The sequence below is a fragment of the Biomphalaria glabrata genome, chromosome 10 (genome assembly GCF_947242115.1).
Source record: "Biomphalaria glabrata chromosome 10, xgBioGlab47.1, whole genome shotgun sequence".
NCBI classification, from domain to species: Eukaryota; Metazoa; Mollusca; class Gastropoda; family Planorbidae; genus Biomphalaria; species Biomphalaria glabrata.
This window is the reverse complement of record NC_074720.1, coordinates 39,858,226-39,874,277: the sequence shown is the minus strand read 5'-3', so window position 1 is coordinate 39,874,277 and position 16,052 is coordinate 39,858,226. Positions and strand designations below refer to the sequence as shown.

The window sequence follows — 16,052 nt, the reverse complement described above, 5'->3', positions numbered from 1 at the left end:
AGTTTTTGTTCTTCCATGTAAAAGTCTATGAAGGAGGGTAATAACACTAAATGCCAACTCAAAGTTCAGGGTTTATTGGGAAAATTTAAATACCTTCTTGTGTCCACTCTGCTTAATAAATTTTTGATAGTCTTTGAGAAATAATAATCTTTATTGTCCATAAGGAAATTTGTCTTACAATTTGTGTATTACACAGAACAAAACAATATAACTTTAAAAAATAAAATGTATTCACACCAGAATCACTCATAATTTACATGTGGAAATAGTTTCTATTTAATGATTTGATTCCCAGGGGAACAAAAGAGTGTTTGTGTCTGTTTGTTTTTGCTATTGGTGTCTTGAATCTCTTTTGTGATGGTAAAATCATGAAATCCAGACCCAAAGGGTGATTTATTTCTAGAATCTTTTTAGCTTTTTTTATGGATGTTTGTCTGCCCAAATGGGGTTTGTTTTTTGTGAATGACTTTACCAGCAGCATTTAGGATTCTCTGGAGTTTATCTTTATTTTTAATACTCAGATTGCCATACCAGGCAGTGATATTGAAACTTAAAATATTGCAGATATGAGCGTGATAAAACATAGCCGAGGCCTTTTTGCTAACATTAAATGAGGACAGTTTTCTCAGTAATCATAATCTTTGCTGCCCTTTTTTGCTGATATAATCAGTATTTGCAGTAAAATTGAGTTTATTGTCTAAGATAGTACCAAGATATTTACAATTTTCACTTTTTCAATAGTCTCTACAGCTACAGAAACAATATTTTCCTTTTCCCTACGAAAATCGATTATCATTTCTTTGGGTTTTTCTGATATTTAATAATAAAAAATTATCTTTACAATATTTTTCAATGTGTTCTATTTCTCTGAAATATTCATTTATGTCTGAGCTCTCTGAGAGTAGGTCATTGGTGTACAAAATGTACCACAATGGCGATGTCACAGCCCCCTGGGGCGCTTCTGTGTTAACTATGCATGCATTTGATATTACATTGTTTACCCTAACCTTCTGAGGTCTCTGGGTCAAAAATTCATTAGCCCATAGTATTATATATGGACTAATCTTCAATGCTTTCATTTTTTCGATGAGTAAATGAAGTTGTAAGGTATTAAAAGCTGATGAGAAATCAATAAAGAACAATCTTACACAAGTGTTAGGTAAGTCCAGATGTTTGTAGACACAATTTAAAATATTTAGAAATGCATCATCTACACCTTAACCTTTAGGTAAGCAAATTTTAAAGGGTCCAATTTACTACAAAGATCATTCAGAAGAAACATTTTAACCAGTTTTATTAAAAAATTTAGACACAACGGAAGTTAGTGAAACAGCTTTTTCTTTTGTGTACCTGGTTTCTAGTCAAAAGCAGGAAACAGAAATCCATGAATCCAATGTACCACATCCAGGAGCATAGAAAATATTCTATTGAAAACTGTGGAACTTAAAAAGGCTTACAAACACTCAAAGATTGATGAAGGCAATCAATCAATCTTGGCGTGGACATGAACATCTTTTATGATTGTCTTTATTTAAACTAAACTTGTACATCATTTTTAATATTTGTTTTTTTTTATTGAAAATTTTGTTTTTCAAAATGCTACCCCCTTTTTTCCCCCAAAAGAATATCTAAGTTTTTAACACTTTAAGAAAATCATAATTAGCCATTGCGTCTATTTTTAGATGATGTTGAAATTGGGATTTTCAGTAGCGCTTTACATTCTTCTGATATGAAAGTGTCAAGTAGATGACACAAACGCAAGTCTCTGTCACAATAGATCATGTCCAAAAATTCAGTTGGCACTAACCAGTGCACACAGTTATGACAAGTCATTGATTACATTTGAAATTAAACAACCAACAAAGCCGCTGCAGGTCAAAATGTTTAATCTGAATAACAACAATAGATTGTATCCATAAAATTTGAATATCAACAAATGAAAGTTGTGCTGAAAATGTACATGGTAGTTTATAGCACTATTTACAGAGTTAAAATATGGGTGTTTCAAAACAATATTGAAGTAAGGTTTACATCTTTAAGGAAGACATATCAGCCTTTTGTGTTCTATAGTATTATTTCCATATCAGCCTTTGTGTTCTATAAAATTATTTCCATATCAGCCTTTGTGTTCTATAGTATTATTTCCATATCAGCCTTTGTGTTCTAAAATACTAATTATTGGTATAAAAAAATAGATCTTATAACATTGGATTGAAAAAAATAATTAGTGAACAAGAAGAAATAATTTTATTTTTCTAAGTCAAACAAGTTGGCAAATTGTCATGTGACAAGTGACACCTTATTGTTCACAAAATGAGGACAGTGTACCCATCTCAAATCAGGTCACGTGTTACCACGCTTAGATGCCAGAAAGACGCCGATTAAAACTTAGTTCAAGGCTACAGCAGGGAAACATAATTAACAAAGGTTAAATTAAAAACAATTAAAAGTCAAATATATGTAAACGGGTCAAGGATGGGTATTGAGATGTCATGGTTCTTTATTCTAAGGAAAGATATAAAAGGAGTAGCAGCTTGGCACGAGAGAGAGAGAGAGCTAGAAAGTTAGACTTAGAAGTCGCTAGTTTCAAAGTAAATAGTTACTAATTTTATTGATCATTTTCACTGAATCCTGTTTCTGCTTTATATGTCTTTGTACATACATTTATTATTTCAAGTTTGAGTTTAAAAATAATTAAAACTCCAGAAAAGCATATCAACAATTTGTTACTTCAATGATTATTAAAGTGCTTGAACCATAGTTCCGGCACCTCCGAACCTGCATATGTCACAAGTTTATATCGTCAAGATCATCAAATCAAATAAACAGGTGACACAAATGAACTAAATGTAAACAACTTCCAAGGCTTACAGCAGCAGAGCTATATTTTAGAAAAATTGTCTGGAACAAAAAAGTTGTCAGAGTGTGACCTAATTACATCTCAACAATATATGATAGAACAATGTAGCAAGATTTGATACAACAAAATATTAACCAAATATTTGTGACGGTCAGATAAGACGTATAGACATGTTGGGTTGACTTGACAAACTGATCTGCTCATCCAATAAAATAAAAAGCCAGGCTATTTAAAAGACATATACTTCGGGATACAATGCAAGTAAAAGGTCAAGAAATAAAGTGATGGAATGAAACCAGCACTTAAAATTCTCTTACACTAGACCAGACACCCAGCAAGAGATTGTCTGCTACAACTCCCTGCAACACCTTCCAAAATAAAAGCAGAATGAAAAGGTGAAGTAAAAATGTATAACCAGGGACACGGACCATTTAGAATCTTAAAGTTATAAAAACACTGATAAATGTAAACAAAATCAATATGTAAACAAAAAATGTACAAAATGCTTGAACAAAACATTTGCTACAATAATTCTTAATAATAAAAACATGTCATTATATTAACTATAATTATTAATTCACAAGTCTTTAAACATTTTTCTTTACTATTGGATCATCTAAAAATAATTAAGCCATCAAATACACCGGGGTATGTCACTGATTGAAACAAATGAAATAATAATTGTTAGAAGTTGTAGGTGTTTACATCCAAAAATAGAGTTCTCATTGTTGGACACGCTGGACAAAAAAATACTTTATTGCTCATGCGTCAACTGATCTAACTCCGCCAGGAGGCAACCTTAGCGGGAGCATCTTGACTGTCCCCAGACCATGGAAAGAGGGAGGGTTGGGCATGATGTTAGCAGCCTCACCATTTGAAATCGTACAGCACTTAAGAAACCACAACAGCAGATATCCAAAAAAGACTTTGACCTTGGTGATTCCTCTTAAGAAGAGTCCCCAGACCATGTTAAGAAGGAAGGTTGGACATGAGGTTAGCAGCCTCACCATTTGAAATCGTACAGCACTTAAGAAACCACAACAGCAGAAATCCAAAAAGACCTTGACCTTGGTGATTCCTCTCAAGAAGAGTTCATGACACACACCATTCAAAGCCCAAAGGAAGCTGGTGTGCCGACAAATCTACTGATGAAAGATGGCAGGATCGACATGAAGATAACTGAGGGGAATTGCCCACAAGTCCAAAGCTGGGTACTGTTGCGACCCTAACCTCAACTGGGAGTCGAAAGGATCAAGCCAAGTAATTCAAGTTCATTTGATCTACGAGCCAAAGAGGATGACATCTTGAATGGTACAGTTGTAGTGAAACTAGAAGCTTAAAATGTGTTTGACATGTTTCAGATTTTCCTTCAAAGTTGAAGATAATTTACTTCCTAGTCCAAACCTCCCGCAGGATGACAGGGGATGGGAGCGGGCAGGGTATGAACCTGGGACCATTGACAAGTCATGACGACAGTCCCGCACTCACACTGCATCAGGCAGCCAACCTTATCTGTGATGAATGACATAGGGGTCCAAGTCAGAAATAAAAAGTTAACGGTGTTTCCTTCAAGCTAAGTCAATGTCTATATGTGACTGATATGAACTTAAGTCTCATACTAATTTGTGTAAATAAAAAAGAAACTATCAGGTTGATTATGCTCTCGTATAAGAACAAATTATCAGGTACTTCTTAATAATCAAATAAAATTCTGAAGAAAAAAAAATTCGACATAATTCAAAAACAACATTAAAAAGTATTTTAACAATTTGGTGAATTTCGTGAGCCCATATCACTGAAATGCAAGAGAACCTACACATCCCCTAAATCTCCAAGATTAGATAGAAAAATATCTTAGTAACGTTCTTCAGCTGACTGCAATTTTAGTCTATTCAAAACACAATCTAATATTCATCAGCTCAAACTTTAAACCTAATCGAGGATGATAAAAATCCAACACCTTAAATCAAATTAGTAAAAAAAAAAAAAAAAACTGAAAAAAAAAATTAAATAAGAACAAATTTTTCTAATGCAGGACATAGCTATTAACTGTGACCATTGTGTGGTTACTGTGATTTCTTGATGCATTATTTTACATAAATGAAATAGATTATTGTTTATAAATCTATGTAATAATGCTTTTGTTTGAGTCCTCAGCACAGTTTAACTCTTTAAAACTTTACGCTCTTTCAGAAAACTAGCAGTGAGTTATTTTTTTTTGTGACGAAATGGGTAACATGGCATCACATGACCAGCACCATTTGCTTTCCTAAACTAATTTCAGTTGTCTTTGATACTTGGTGGACACAGGGACATGATGAAATTCCAAATAAAGAATCCCTGCCCTCATCAGAATTGTTTTTATGACATGCTTCGGATGTTCCTTCTGGATGGAAGATTATTACATCCTAGTGTAAACCTCCAGCTGGAAAGCAGGGTATGGTGGCTGGCAATGTTCAAACTTGTGGATTATACAGTGTGCATATCACAAGACCAGCCAGCCATCTCATATGACTGAATGCAGTTACTATCTTTAAAAATTAAACATTGGAAATAAATGTATTTATGCCTAGCTCAAAATTAAAACTGAAGAAAGAAAGATAAAATGAATAGAAGAGTAATAAAGTGAATGAATGTTTGTTATCACAAAGAACACACACAAAGAAAAAGAGTTTTTTTTTTTTCTTAAACAATGATCAGAATCCAAATTTAAAGCTCTAATCTATAGACAGTTTAAAAAAAAAAAAGGTTTAAATTATTGATTTGAGGATGTCAACAAAAAAAAAAAAATTTCTAATGGCGCTTTCACCTTATTTACTTGTTACTGTATATCACAAAAATGTTTCTCTCTCATAGTCTAAATCTATGATTAATACCATCTTTGGTCATCAGGCAAATCTTGAAACCTGAGACTAAACAAACTTCTGGACATGGTTGGCCCTTGAGAATGTCTTAGATGCATCTTGTCTAGTGGGGATATTTTAAAATGCATGGGTTAAGTCTTGGACACAAGATAGCCACAGGGTAAACATTGAACTCATTATAGATACCTGGCTCAGAAACGCAAAGGACTCTGCTTATACATATGATAAACACTGGGCAAGTCTAGGCTGTATAAATCATTCTTGTAATCCATTCCACAGATCAAACATTAAAGTTTCATGATAAAATAAAAAGTCCAGAAAAATAAAATCTTTCATCAAATTAAAATGCCAATAAAAAATTTGTCACTGACATTATGTCGACCAGGTGTAGAAATAAATCTTTTGCCAAACTGGTAAGTAATCCATGAGTGGACCTGAAAGAAACAAATGTCCAAGATCACCAAAATGTTAAGTTATACATTTTTATTGGGGAGGCGTTGCCAGGATATTAAAGTAAACAAAAAAAATAATCACATTCTAATCTATATAAAACTTTAAATGCTCAAAACTATACTCAAGACATGGTAAATATAAAAAAGATATTACTAAATCTCAGACAACCCATTCCATTCTCTAATAGCACTAGGGAAGAAGGAGCATTTGTACACATTTGTCCTAGTATATGGAACGAGGAAAATTTAAGGTTTAAGTTTTGAAAAAGTATACGATGAGAAAATAGCAACATCAAATTAATTATCTAGCCGTTCAATAATTAGTTACCTAAGACTAATGAAACTCCAGGTATTGTGTTTGACAATCCTCTCAGCAAACCCAACACTTTTTGCCTGGGAAAGAACAAAAGCAGGAAAAAAATCTTATTTATAACTAGGTTTTAATATCAAACTTAAAGGGGGAAAAAAAAAGGCGACATCAAGTTTCTTTTATTTTTATATGAGCATATTTTTATAAACAGCAACAACACAAAAAAAACAACTAACAAACAACTCTTAGATTGACTGTGACTCTAGTACATTTGAAACTAAACAGGGTCAAGTTTAGTGTTGTAGATGTAGCCAACTAAGGTGCAACAGCATCGATTAATACATGAAATGGTGATGGGATTAGCCCTCAGCGGATACTGAAGCCTATGAATAAGCAGATGTGGCATCCACCACATGGGCTTACATACTTTTTGCTAATTACTTTTGATGTATTTAATGATAAATTTACTAAATGAATGAAATGATTAATATATTTACATTAAGATAGACATGTGGCAAGTATTTCATGACACATATTTGCATCTAAAAAGAAAGTTGTTTTGCTAAGCTTCTAGAAACATGAAACATAGGGACAACTGAAATAACAAAAAAACGTGCCTGTAAAACTTACTTGGAATATCGATCGTAAAAAGGTGATCGTAACAAATACATGGCCAACATCAGAGCTCTTTTTCTTAATTCTGCCTGCTCCTGATAGTTCAACTCTTTGGTGTCACCAATTAAATACAGACTAAAGGAATCAGAACAAAACAGATTGTTAAAAACTCCATCACTAGTAAGTATATGTTTTAACACATACAACTATGACTCTAATAAATAACTATATATGGGTCACATTAGCACTATTGTTTTTTAAAGACAGTTCTGTTAGTTTATGTTTGAAAGCAGTTAAAAGAAGGGGAGACTAATGTTTTATTGATGAAAGAGTTTTCCGCCCTTACCTAGTAACATCAAGACCTGATGATAACAGCCAGGGCTTATAGGAAGATGAACCACAGCAATACAAACTTGCTACTGAGAGACTATGGTCAAGGAAAATAACGCTGGCAGAATACACTGACGCTAGTGGCAACAAATAACATGAACAATATTTTTAACCGCAGATCTAAATAGGATGAAGTGAACTGAAGGATACAGTGAATGAGTGGCTTCACGATGTAAAGACCTTCACCCCACATCTGAGCTCGAGACAGCTTGCTGGGCTTGCCATCCCCAGAGATACTTTTGAGCACTGGCTTCTGGGATGGAAGTTTCCAATCACGAAGTTTCATTGGTGGTGCTGTACACAAAAAAAAGTGAAAGGTAATAAAATAAAATGAAAACTCTAAGTAATAAATGTTTCAGCATTTAGGGAATTGATTTTTTTTTGTTAAATGATTATAGTTACCAAATTTCTTATTCTCTTATAAAAAGGGGATTCCCTAGTGTGCATATTCTTCTTCTTCTAGCCAGCTTTATTGCTGCTGAGCTGTGAGCTCTTTTGCAGACAGTGCCAAGGAAAAATAGTGTGCTGTTTTCTTCAGTTGTTCAGCACTGCCGTACAGTGTGTTGGTTATGTTGGGCGGTAGTGGAACTAGGGTCTGCCTAAGGTGGATTAGGAAGGGGCATTCAAAGAGGATATGGTTAACGGTTTCATAAGGGTGGGCGCAGTGTCTGCAAACGGGGAGTTGTGTGGAGTTTATTTTGTTCAGATGGTAATTTAATAGTGGTGTGTGTCCTGTTCTTAGTTGGAAAATTGTAGCCTAGTTTGCATACAACAGATACAAAGGGAGCCCTCAGAGTGCATCTAAAAGATATACTTTATGTGTCATTTATTTTGAGCACATCAACACACTTATGTTTCACTTTTTTTCTCAGACACTCATTCAAAGAGAAACATTGTGACCAACTCCACAGGACTGACTTCATTGACCAATCAATATAGCTGAAGCTCAACAGAATCCATCAACTGAAGAACACTGGGGAGGGGGGGGGGGGGAATCCAGAGAAATAAGCACCACCACCAAGATCAGGCTCTTCAACAATATTGTAAAGCCAATACTACTTTACGACACATACAGAGACCCCAAGAACCACAGCCCTCACATGAAAAAAAATCCAGAAACTCATCAATACCTGCCTCAGGAAGATCTTTATGCTTCACTGGCTGGACAAAATCACAAATAGAAACTATGGCAAGGAACTAAGCAGAAAAATACTGAAGAAGTATCCTTAAAAAATGCTGGTGATGAATAGTCCACACCCTTCACAAGCATGCATCCAACATTACAAGAAAAGCCCTCACCTAAGGCAAAAGGAAGATTAGGAAGAAGATAGGTAAGACGTGGGAAAAGTTGGAGAGACTCTCTTAGAAACGAGATGCCTGACGGAAGCTGATTGATGATTTATGCCCTAAAACAGGACCTAAGGCAGACGTGAGATAGGATTAACATCAATGCCTATAGATCAAGCTCTTGGATTTGGATGAAATAAGCATAAAATATATAAGTCCTAAAAGTGGCACCATTCGATGGTGTAGTCTTAATGATCTAGCTGTGTTGTTCACATTTTCATTCAGAAGCATATTTTATCACATCTAACATTAAATTATAAAATTCAACTAAAAAAAAACTATCACAGTAAATGAATGACTTACTCGTTGATAATGATCTCATGACTTTGCCTGATCTTTTTAACTGGAATGTGACTTCTGGAACAACACAGGTCGTCTGCTCTGATGGTAATTTATCTACTGTCTGGCAATAGGATGTGAAGAACGACAAAAAAATAATAATAAACTACAACAATTTATAGCTAAAAAGAAAATACATATAAAATACTTTAAAAAAAAACCAACAATAACAAGCTTAGATTAAGTGTAATTGTATCAATTAGTTTGGATCAGTCCAATTAGAAATATTTTTAACCAATTGTTTTTTTTTAGTGCAAATTTCGTGCTTTTAGCTTTCTCGATGTGCAATCATCCTATCACATGTCTGGACCAGTTGGGAAAGGGTGGGGAAAATGAAGGGGGTATCTGGTTGAATGTTGCAGGGATCACCTATTAAATGCATTTTGTTTTAAAAATTGTACAACATGAATTCAAACTCGGGGCTTAAGCCTCCTCAAGGGGACTAATTCAACTTATACCACCACATCTGTCAAGTTTGATTCATTTCCTTTTTTCGATACCAAACAAAATAATTAATTACCAGTACTTAATTCACTAATTCGTTAATTTTTTAAATTCATACATGTGCAAAATTTCTACTTGATCTGAAAATGGGTGAAGTAAAAACTTTTTACCAGACAGAGAGAGTTGATAAACTTTGTAAAAATGTTTACAATTTTCTATTATTCCTAGAAACATTCAGATTATAACATCATTATTTTCTCAACATGATAGCAAAGTAAAATGCTATTTAAGACCTATTGAATAGAATAAAATGGTTGAAATGCAAAATATATGTACTTAAGAGTTGAATCTTTTTTTATTACATGATAAAAAGATATTTATTTATGTCAATGTAAAGCAGTGTAAACTAAAATGACAACCATTGGGTCATATCAAGGCTTGTGAAACTTCTGAATACAGTGAATATTGATGTCCCAGAGGGATTGGTTCCATAGGGCTTTTTTTTTCAGCAGGGATGTGTCCAGTGACACTTGCATTGGAAATGAATATGATTCTCCTGGCTGAAAAAGATTTGGCAGCTCTGATGTTAAATATCAGATAAAAAAAAAAAAAAAAAAAAAATTACTGTGTAAGGAATTAAAACCGTCTGTATGATCTAAATTAGCACTAAATAGACTTTTTCCAGACTTTCTAAAGTATGTTACTGATCAATGCCAATGAGGATTGAACAATGTGGGATATAATTAAATCTACCAATTATTAGCTAAATATGTCAGAAGAGTAAAAAGGTTTTAAAGCAGCACATTAAGTTTTTTCAGAAAAAACTCAAGATTTGAGGATATGAACATAAGTTTTTTCCCCCCACACAATTAAAACTTCTAGGTGTCAAAAGAAACTGAGTAAAACAAGTTAAATAATTGGACTAGAGTGGTTTGCTAAAAAAAGCTCTGATGATACAAAACACAGTTTTAACTCTTTGGCTCCGCAACAACGCACAGGGCGTTGATTTTAAAAAAGGGGTAAAAAGTCGGACCAACGCTGGGGGCATCGGCTATTTCAAATTTATTTTTTTCGTTTCCATTTCTCCAATTCTTGTTTTTTATTGCTTAATTGTTTATCTAGAATAGTTTCCCTTTGCTAAACATCCGGAATTTCCTTCATTTAACGTGTTTTTATTTTGTACGAAGTTTGTAAAGAGATGACATTTATTTTTTCTGTGTGCGTGTTTTTTTAAGATGGAGCTTCAACCAAGGCCATATAAACTTTGTAGATCTAAATATTTCTTTGATAAAGAAGTATAAGAATTCAGATGACAGTGGTTTTGTTTTATCTGATGGTGATATTGATAAATCTAATTATATAGATCTAGATCTAGTAAATTAATTTATAGGTCTAGAGTAGTCTAGACCTAGGCCTAGGTCTAGTAATGATGAAGTTTATCAGCTGATGAAGCAGCTCCACCCCCAGCTAATGTTCAATGTAGATCTAGAACTAGTTTAGCTGTCTCTACATTATCTAGATCTAAATCTAATCAGATAGATGTAGATCTCTAGATCTATCATCTAGGCACTGAAACAGAACATTTTCAGATTTATTCCACCAAGAAATTGGGTTGTCAACCTAGACTTAGTCAGCACTGCATCTATTGAGATGGAATGTTTTTTTCATTGACAATCACATTGTTGATAGTCTTGTTAGCAAAATAAATAGCTATGCTCACCATAGGATTAAATGGAACACCCCTGCTAGAATAAGATCCATTTTCAGAGAATGGAGACCTATAACTATAAAGAAAGACAGAGTATGTAAACACTTTGGGTCAGGGAAAACGGTTTATGTTTGCGCTGGATGGGAGTCGAACCCACGCATTCATATTGACTGCTTCCATGAATATCACAACTAGAAGGAATATTTATATACTAAGTACATGAAAAACTTTAGAAGAAAATACTATAAATATATATATATGCTGTACAGTTGGACTAGTTTTAGGGTAAAAGTGTTTTGTTCCAAGAGTGTTGCTTTTTTTATGGGCTTTTTTGTTAAAGTAGTGACATTGGATTATTAGTTCCAGTTTATTATTTTTTGCATCTATTGCTGTTTCTTCTATGGTGTTCTGTAAACAAATGGATAAAAATGAGAAAAAAAGCTATTTGGATTCAATTTGAACAATAAATTTCTTTAAACATGCACTTGGATGGATATTTTCAATGTCAGTTGGTGAGTTTTTCATTTTTAATTTTTATATTCAAAACCCAAAATTACAAAAACAACATAATTTGCAAACTAGAAAACACAAGAAATGGAAAGAGCATCCATTTCTCTTTAATTCTATATCAGGTTTATTATTTTCCAATAATAAATAAAAAAGTTATACAAGTTATATCGAAGCAAAGTAGCGCACTCTGAAATGGCGGAAAAATTAATTCCGTCCAAAAGTGGCAAATAATTCCGAATTAATTCCGGAGCCAAAGAGTTAAGAGGTCAATGTCACGAAGATGTCTCAACTACAGCACCACAAGCAACGTACCTGTAATTTCTGTTTATGTGCTACAGCCTGCTTTAAAACAGCTTCTCTGTCGATAGGAGATATAGGCGGCACAGCTTGTATTCCAACATTGTGTTTAGCAAACAAAAGTAATCGACAAACACACCTGTTGGTAATGAACATTTTGCATACATTAAAATCAAATATATATGACAACTCTGAAAGAAAACAAAGAGACTTAACCCTGTTCAACTTTTTGAAATGTAAAAATGTGAAGATAAAAGTATGAATTGAGCTCGTTGACTCTCTACTTACTTGGCAATCTGTAACACTGTTATAGCAAACCACTTGCCAACATCCCCGTATAATCTCTGAGCAGTAATTTCAATAAAAACACCAACATACTCTAATATTGTAACAAGGCTCTGCAGGCGCTCTTGGGAAGTGGACTGGAAACAAAAATATACAATTAACAAGCAAAATATAAAAAAAATCCTTTTTTTAAAAAAACAACAACAAAGCTTATCTAAAGGGGAAGAACTTCGCACTTAAAACTATATCAATAATGTACAAGATATTTCCCTTAATTGATATCAAACAAAATAATTAATTACCAAAAATTAATTGACTAATTGGGTGATTTTTTTTTATTGATTTCTTGATTGATTCATGCTTTGTTAGGTGAAATAAATAATTGTATAAAGTATCAACTTGATGGGAGAATGTACAAAGGAGAAATAGCGTTAACAATTATCTAAGGGGATAAAACCCTACTAATTTAGCCATACCTGTGAATACTGAATAATTAGTTTCCCTTGTAGGTATCAAACAAAATATCTAATTACCAGTAATACACTGACTAATTGGTTACTTTTTTTTATTAATTCATGTCATGCCTATGCCAATGAATAATCCTCCAAAGTTTCAACTTGATCAGAGAATGGGGGAGTAATAACGCGTGCACACTTTACCCAAGACAGACATAAGAAATTAAAATCATAAATAACCAATTAACTTTCAAGATTGTGTAACCTACTTACATATATATATTTTAAAAAAATGAATAGCCTAATTGGATGGAGATTCAATGAGAGAGTAGCAAGATAGACGAACATGTAGAACAGTACTAGCAGTGATACCCAAATGAGATCCTTCAGATGTAGAGAAGAAGAAAAGTAAGTAAGCTGTCTTATGTCTACGCGGAGGACTGAGGACAAAATATGTTGATTAGTATCGCAATCATCGGGATCTTACAAAGAAACTGGTCACACTTTTAGAAAAGATACCAACAGCAGAGCTAGACAGGCCTTAGAGTGGAAGCCGACGGCACAAGTTGTAGAGAAAGACCAAAAAGAACTAGCGATGCAGTATATTAGATGAAGCCGAGAGGTCAGGAAAGAGCTGGGAAGCCATTTAAAAACTAGCAAGAGACAGTGGAGAGTGGAGTGTTTTTACTGAGGCCCTATGTTCCATGAGGAATGCAAAGAAAAGATGATGATCCCAATAATAAGTAAGTAAATTAAACTTGATATGAAATTATTCATAATAGAAAAAAAAAAAGATTTATAGAGCCAGGACAAAACAACTTAGTGTCTAGCATGATAAGCCTACTGACAGGAACAACAATAATAACAAATAGTTAAAATTAAGAAAAAAATTTCTTTCAGAAGATGATACAAAGTGATGGTGAAATTATATTCGCAATAGTAACTTTTACTTTTTGCAATTTTCCCTACTGGTGGTAGTAAAAAGATTTTCCTCTATAAACTTACTTTAAAAAAAAATTGTGATCACAGAACTTAAATAAAAAACATTTAACATAAAAAGAAAAGTTAGATAAAATTACTTACAACTTTAGGTAGAATGCCAGAAGCTTTCTTGATAATAGCATCATTGAATAAGACCAAGAGATTGGATGCAGAGTATAACAGCTCAGACAGTATAGTTGAATCTTCAAATCTACCTAGAAATCAAATGTTAAAATAAAGTAGTTTAATTCTTTACATAAGCAGGAGAAAGGGAGTCAGGGGCAGGTTGGGCGATTTTGTGAACAATTAGATTAAACTAATATATAGGAGGTATGGTAGATCGTGATAAAATGCTAGGCCTCTAAACTGAGGGATCTTGGGATTGAATAAGTGAAAACTGGTGTTATGGCAGATGAAAAGAGGGACCTGTGACATTAGTCCTTGTGGAGTGTTACCAGAGAATGCTGACTATGAACATGTTCTTTGAAATTGCATTCTCCATAGAGAGGCATGAAAAAGACAAGCTCACAGTGGCCTCAAAACACAGTACAAGTATTAATCTAGATCTTGTAATTTATATCTAGATCTAGAATCTAGATGTAGGCCTAAATCTAACTAAAGATGATTGATCATTACTAAGTTACCTGCTATAGATAGCATACATACTAGTCTGTACTTATATAATCTATATCTCTACTTTAATTTATTTACTAGAATTAGAATAGAAGATTATTATTATAGATCTAGAATCTAGAGACTCTAGTAGAGACTGACTAGGTCACTAGAGTGACTAGACTCTAGAGAGCTTCATCTTGAGTCGTCTTTACTCTTCTAGTCTAGTTCTACAGTTGTAGTGAACACAAGTCTTGCTCTTGTAGTCTTGAGTCTTATAAAAATTATTATCAGTTGTAATTTTAACTTAATAACCAGGTTCTACTAACTAACAGTTTAACTAGACTTAAGAAGTTAAGTCTTAAGACTAGGACTAGGACTGAGTCAGAACTACTAGTAGTTACTAAGCTGTTACTACTCAGTACTACTACTTCACTCTTCACTCACTGTCTTCAGACTTCAGAGTACTCTGACTCTGAGCTGAGTAGACTGACTGAGTCTCCGATCAGTCAGAGTCTAGACATAGATTAGAAATAAATATATTGAACAGAAGCTATTTAGATATGTAGAGCTTGCTGAGAGGGTTACAATGATACCACATTTATCTTTCTATGTTACCGGTTATATAGGAGCAAAGTTATGTCGTTTTATGTGTAGAAAAATGGACTATAGAAAATGTTCAAAAAGCTGTGATCGAAAAAATGAATTTTCGTCTTTATCTCATCATAACTTTATAACCATAATAGATAAAAGCTTGAAATTTGGAACACAGCTACCCCATTATATGATTTTTAATTTGAATGTTTCATCATTCACAGCTAATCCAATTGTTTGAAAATTGACTCTTTGATCCTTTTTCTAGAATGCCGTTTGGTAGAAACTTCCTCAGCTTTATAATATTTATAAATATATTTATATAATCTGTTATAATGTAAAATAACACCTTGTTAGCATTCTCTCCACTAGGTTGATCAAAGATAAGCCTGATAAGCTGTTAAACAATGCATAAATCATTTATACTTCATATTATTATTATTATCCACGAGAATATAGCAGCTAGTCTAGCAGTTTATAGGTCAGTAGAGTAGCTCAGTAGGGATGTCAAAGTACCTGTCCTAATCTACATACAATGATACATACAGTAACATGCTATAATTACTAGATCTAAATTATTTCTAAATTTCTAAATCTATAGATAGTCTAGTCTAGTCTGTTCTATAACTAGTATAACTCTATTCTCTATTAATAGTTATAGTAACTTATTATTATAGATTCTAGAAATCTAGATCTAGATTCTAGACCTTTATTTATGATTTTATCTAGGCCTAGATCTAAATCTAACTAAATGATTGTTAATCATCACTAAGTTACCTGCTATAGCATATGATACTAGTCTGAAAGCTGATTCAAACTGAGCAATTGCAGTATAGTTATTACTAATAGCATTTTTATATTCTTGGTACAAATTTTGCAGCAGTTCAGCCATTTTCTGTAAAGGTACACAACCCTACATTTCTGAGAAAACGATTGGGCAAAAACAACTTGGTGCACTGACCCGAACAAAGGTCAATCATAGAGAAATG

General features: G+C 33.4%; 1 protein-coding gene across 2 annotated transcripts; it reads right to left on the bottom strand.

Moving 5' to 3' along the window:
- Nucleotides 1–1,869: 1,869 nt before the first annotated feature.
- On the bottom strand, nucleotides 1,870–15,995 carry LOC106079954 (peroxisomal membrane protein PEX16-like). Of its 2 annotated transcripts, XR_008780080.1 has the most exons (11): nucleotides 15,841–15,995; nucleotides 13,960–14,072; nucleotides 12,425–12,558; nucleotides 12,152–12,275; nucleotides 9,142–9,241; nucleotides 7,642–7,785; nucleotides 7,448–7,520; nucleotides 7,117–7,236; nucleotides 6,505–6,569; nucleotides 3,928–6,158; nucleotides 1,870–3,792 (listed from the first exon to the last, which is right to left on the bottom strand). XR_008780080.1 is itself a non-coding variant. In XM_013241227.2 (10 exons), the coding sequence occupies exons 1-10, from the start codon at nucleotides 15,953–15,955 to the stop codon at nucleotides 6,097–6,099; spliced, it is 1,050 nt and encodes a 349-aa protein (XP_013096681.2). In that variant the 5' UTR covers nucleotides 15,956–15,995; the 3' UTR covers nucleotides 1,870–6,096. The 2 variants fall into 2 exon arrangements, 1 of the variants encoding a protein (XP_013096681.2); XM_013241227.2 differs by having other exon boundaries at nucleotides 1,870–6,158.
- Nucleotides 15,996–16,052: the final 57 nt, after the last annotated feature.

Bases quoted from the DNA above. Each gene is read 5' to 3' on its own strand.
- LOC106079954 (XM_013241227.2), bottom strand. From the start codon at position 15,955: ATGGCTGAACTGCTGCAAAATTTGTACCAAGAATATAAAAATGCTATT. The intron at 14,073-15,840 runs GTAACTTAGTGA...TTTGATTTCTAG, and splicing joins AGTATCATATGCTATAGCAG to GTAGATTTGAAGATTCAACT. The intron at 7,786-9,141 runs GTAAGTCATTCA...TTTTGTGTACAG, and splicing joins CATGAGATCATTATCAACGA to CACCACCAATGAAACTTCGT.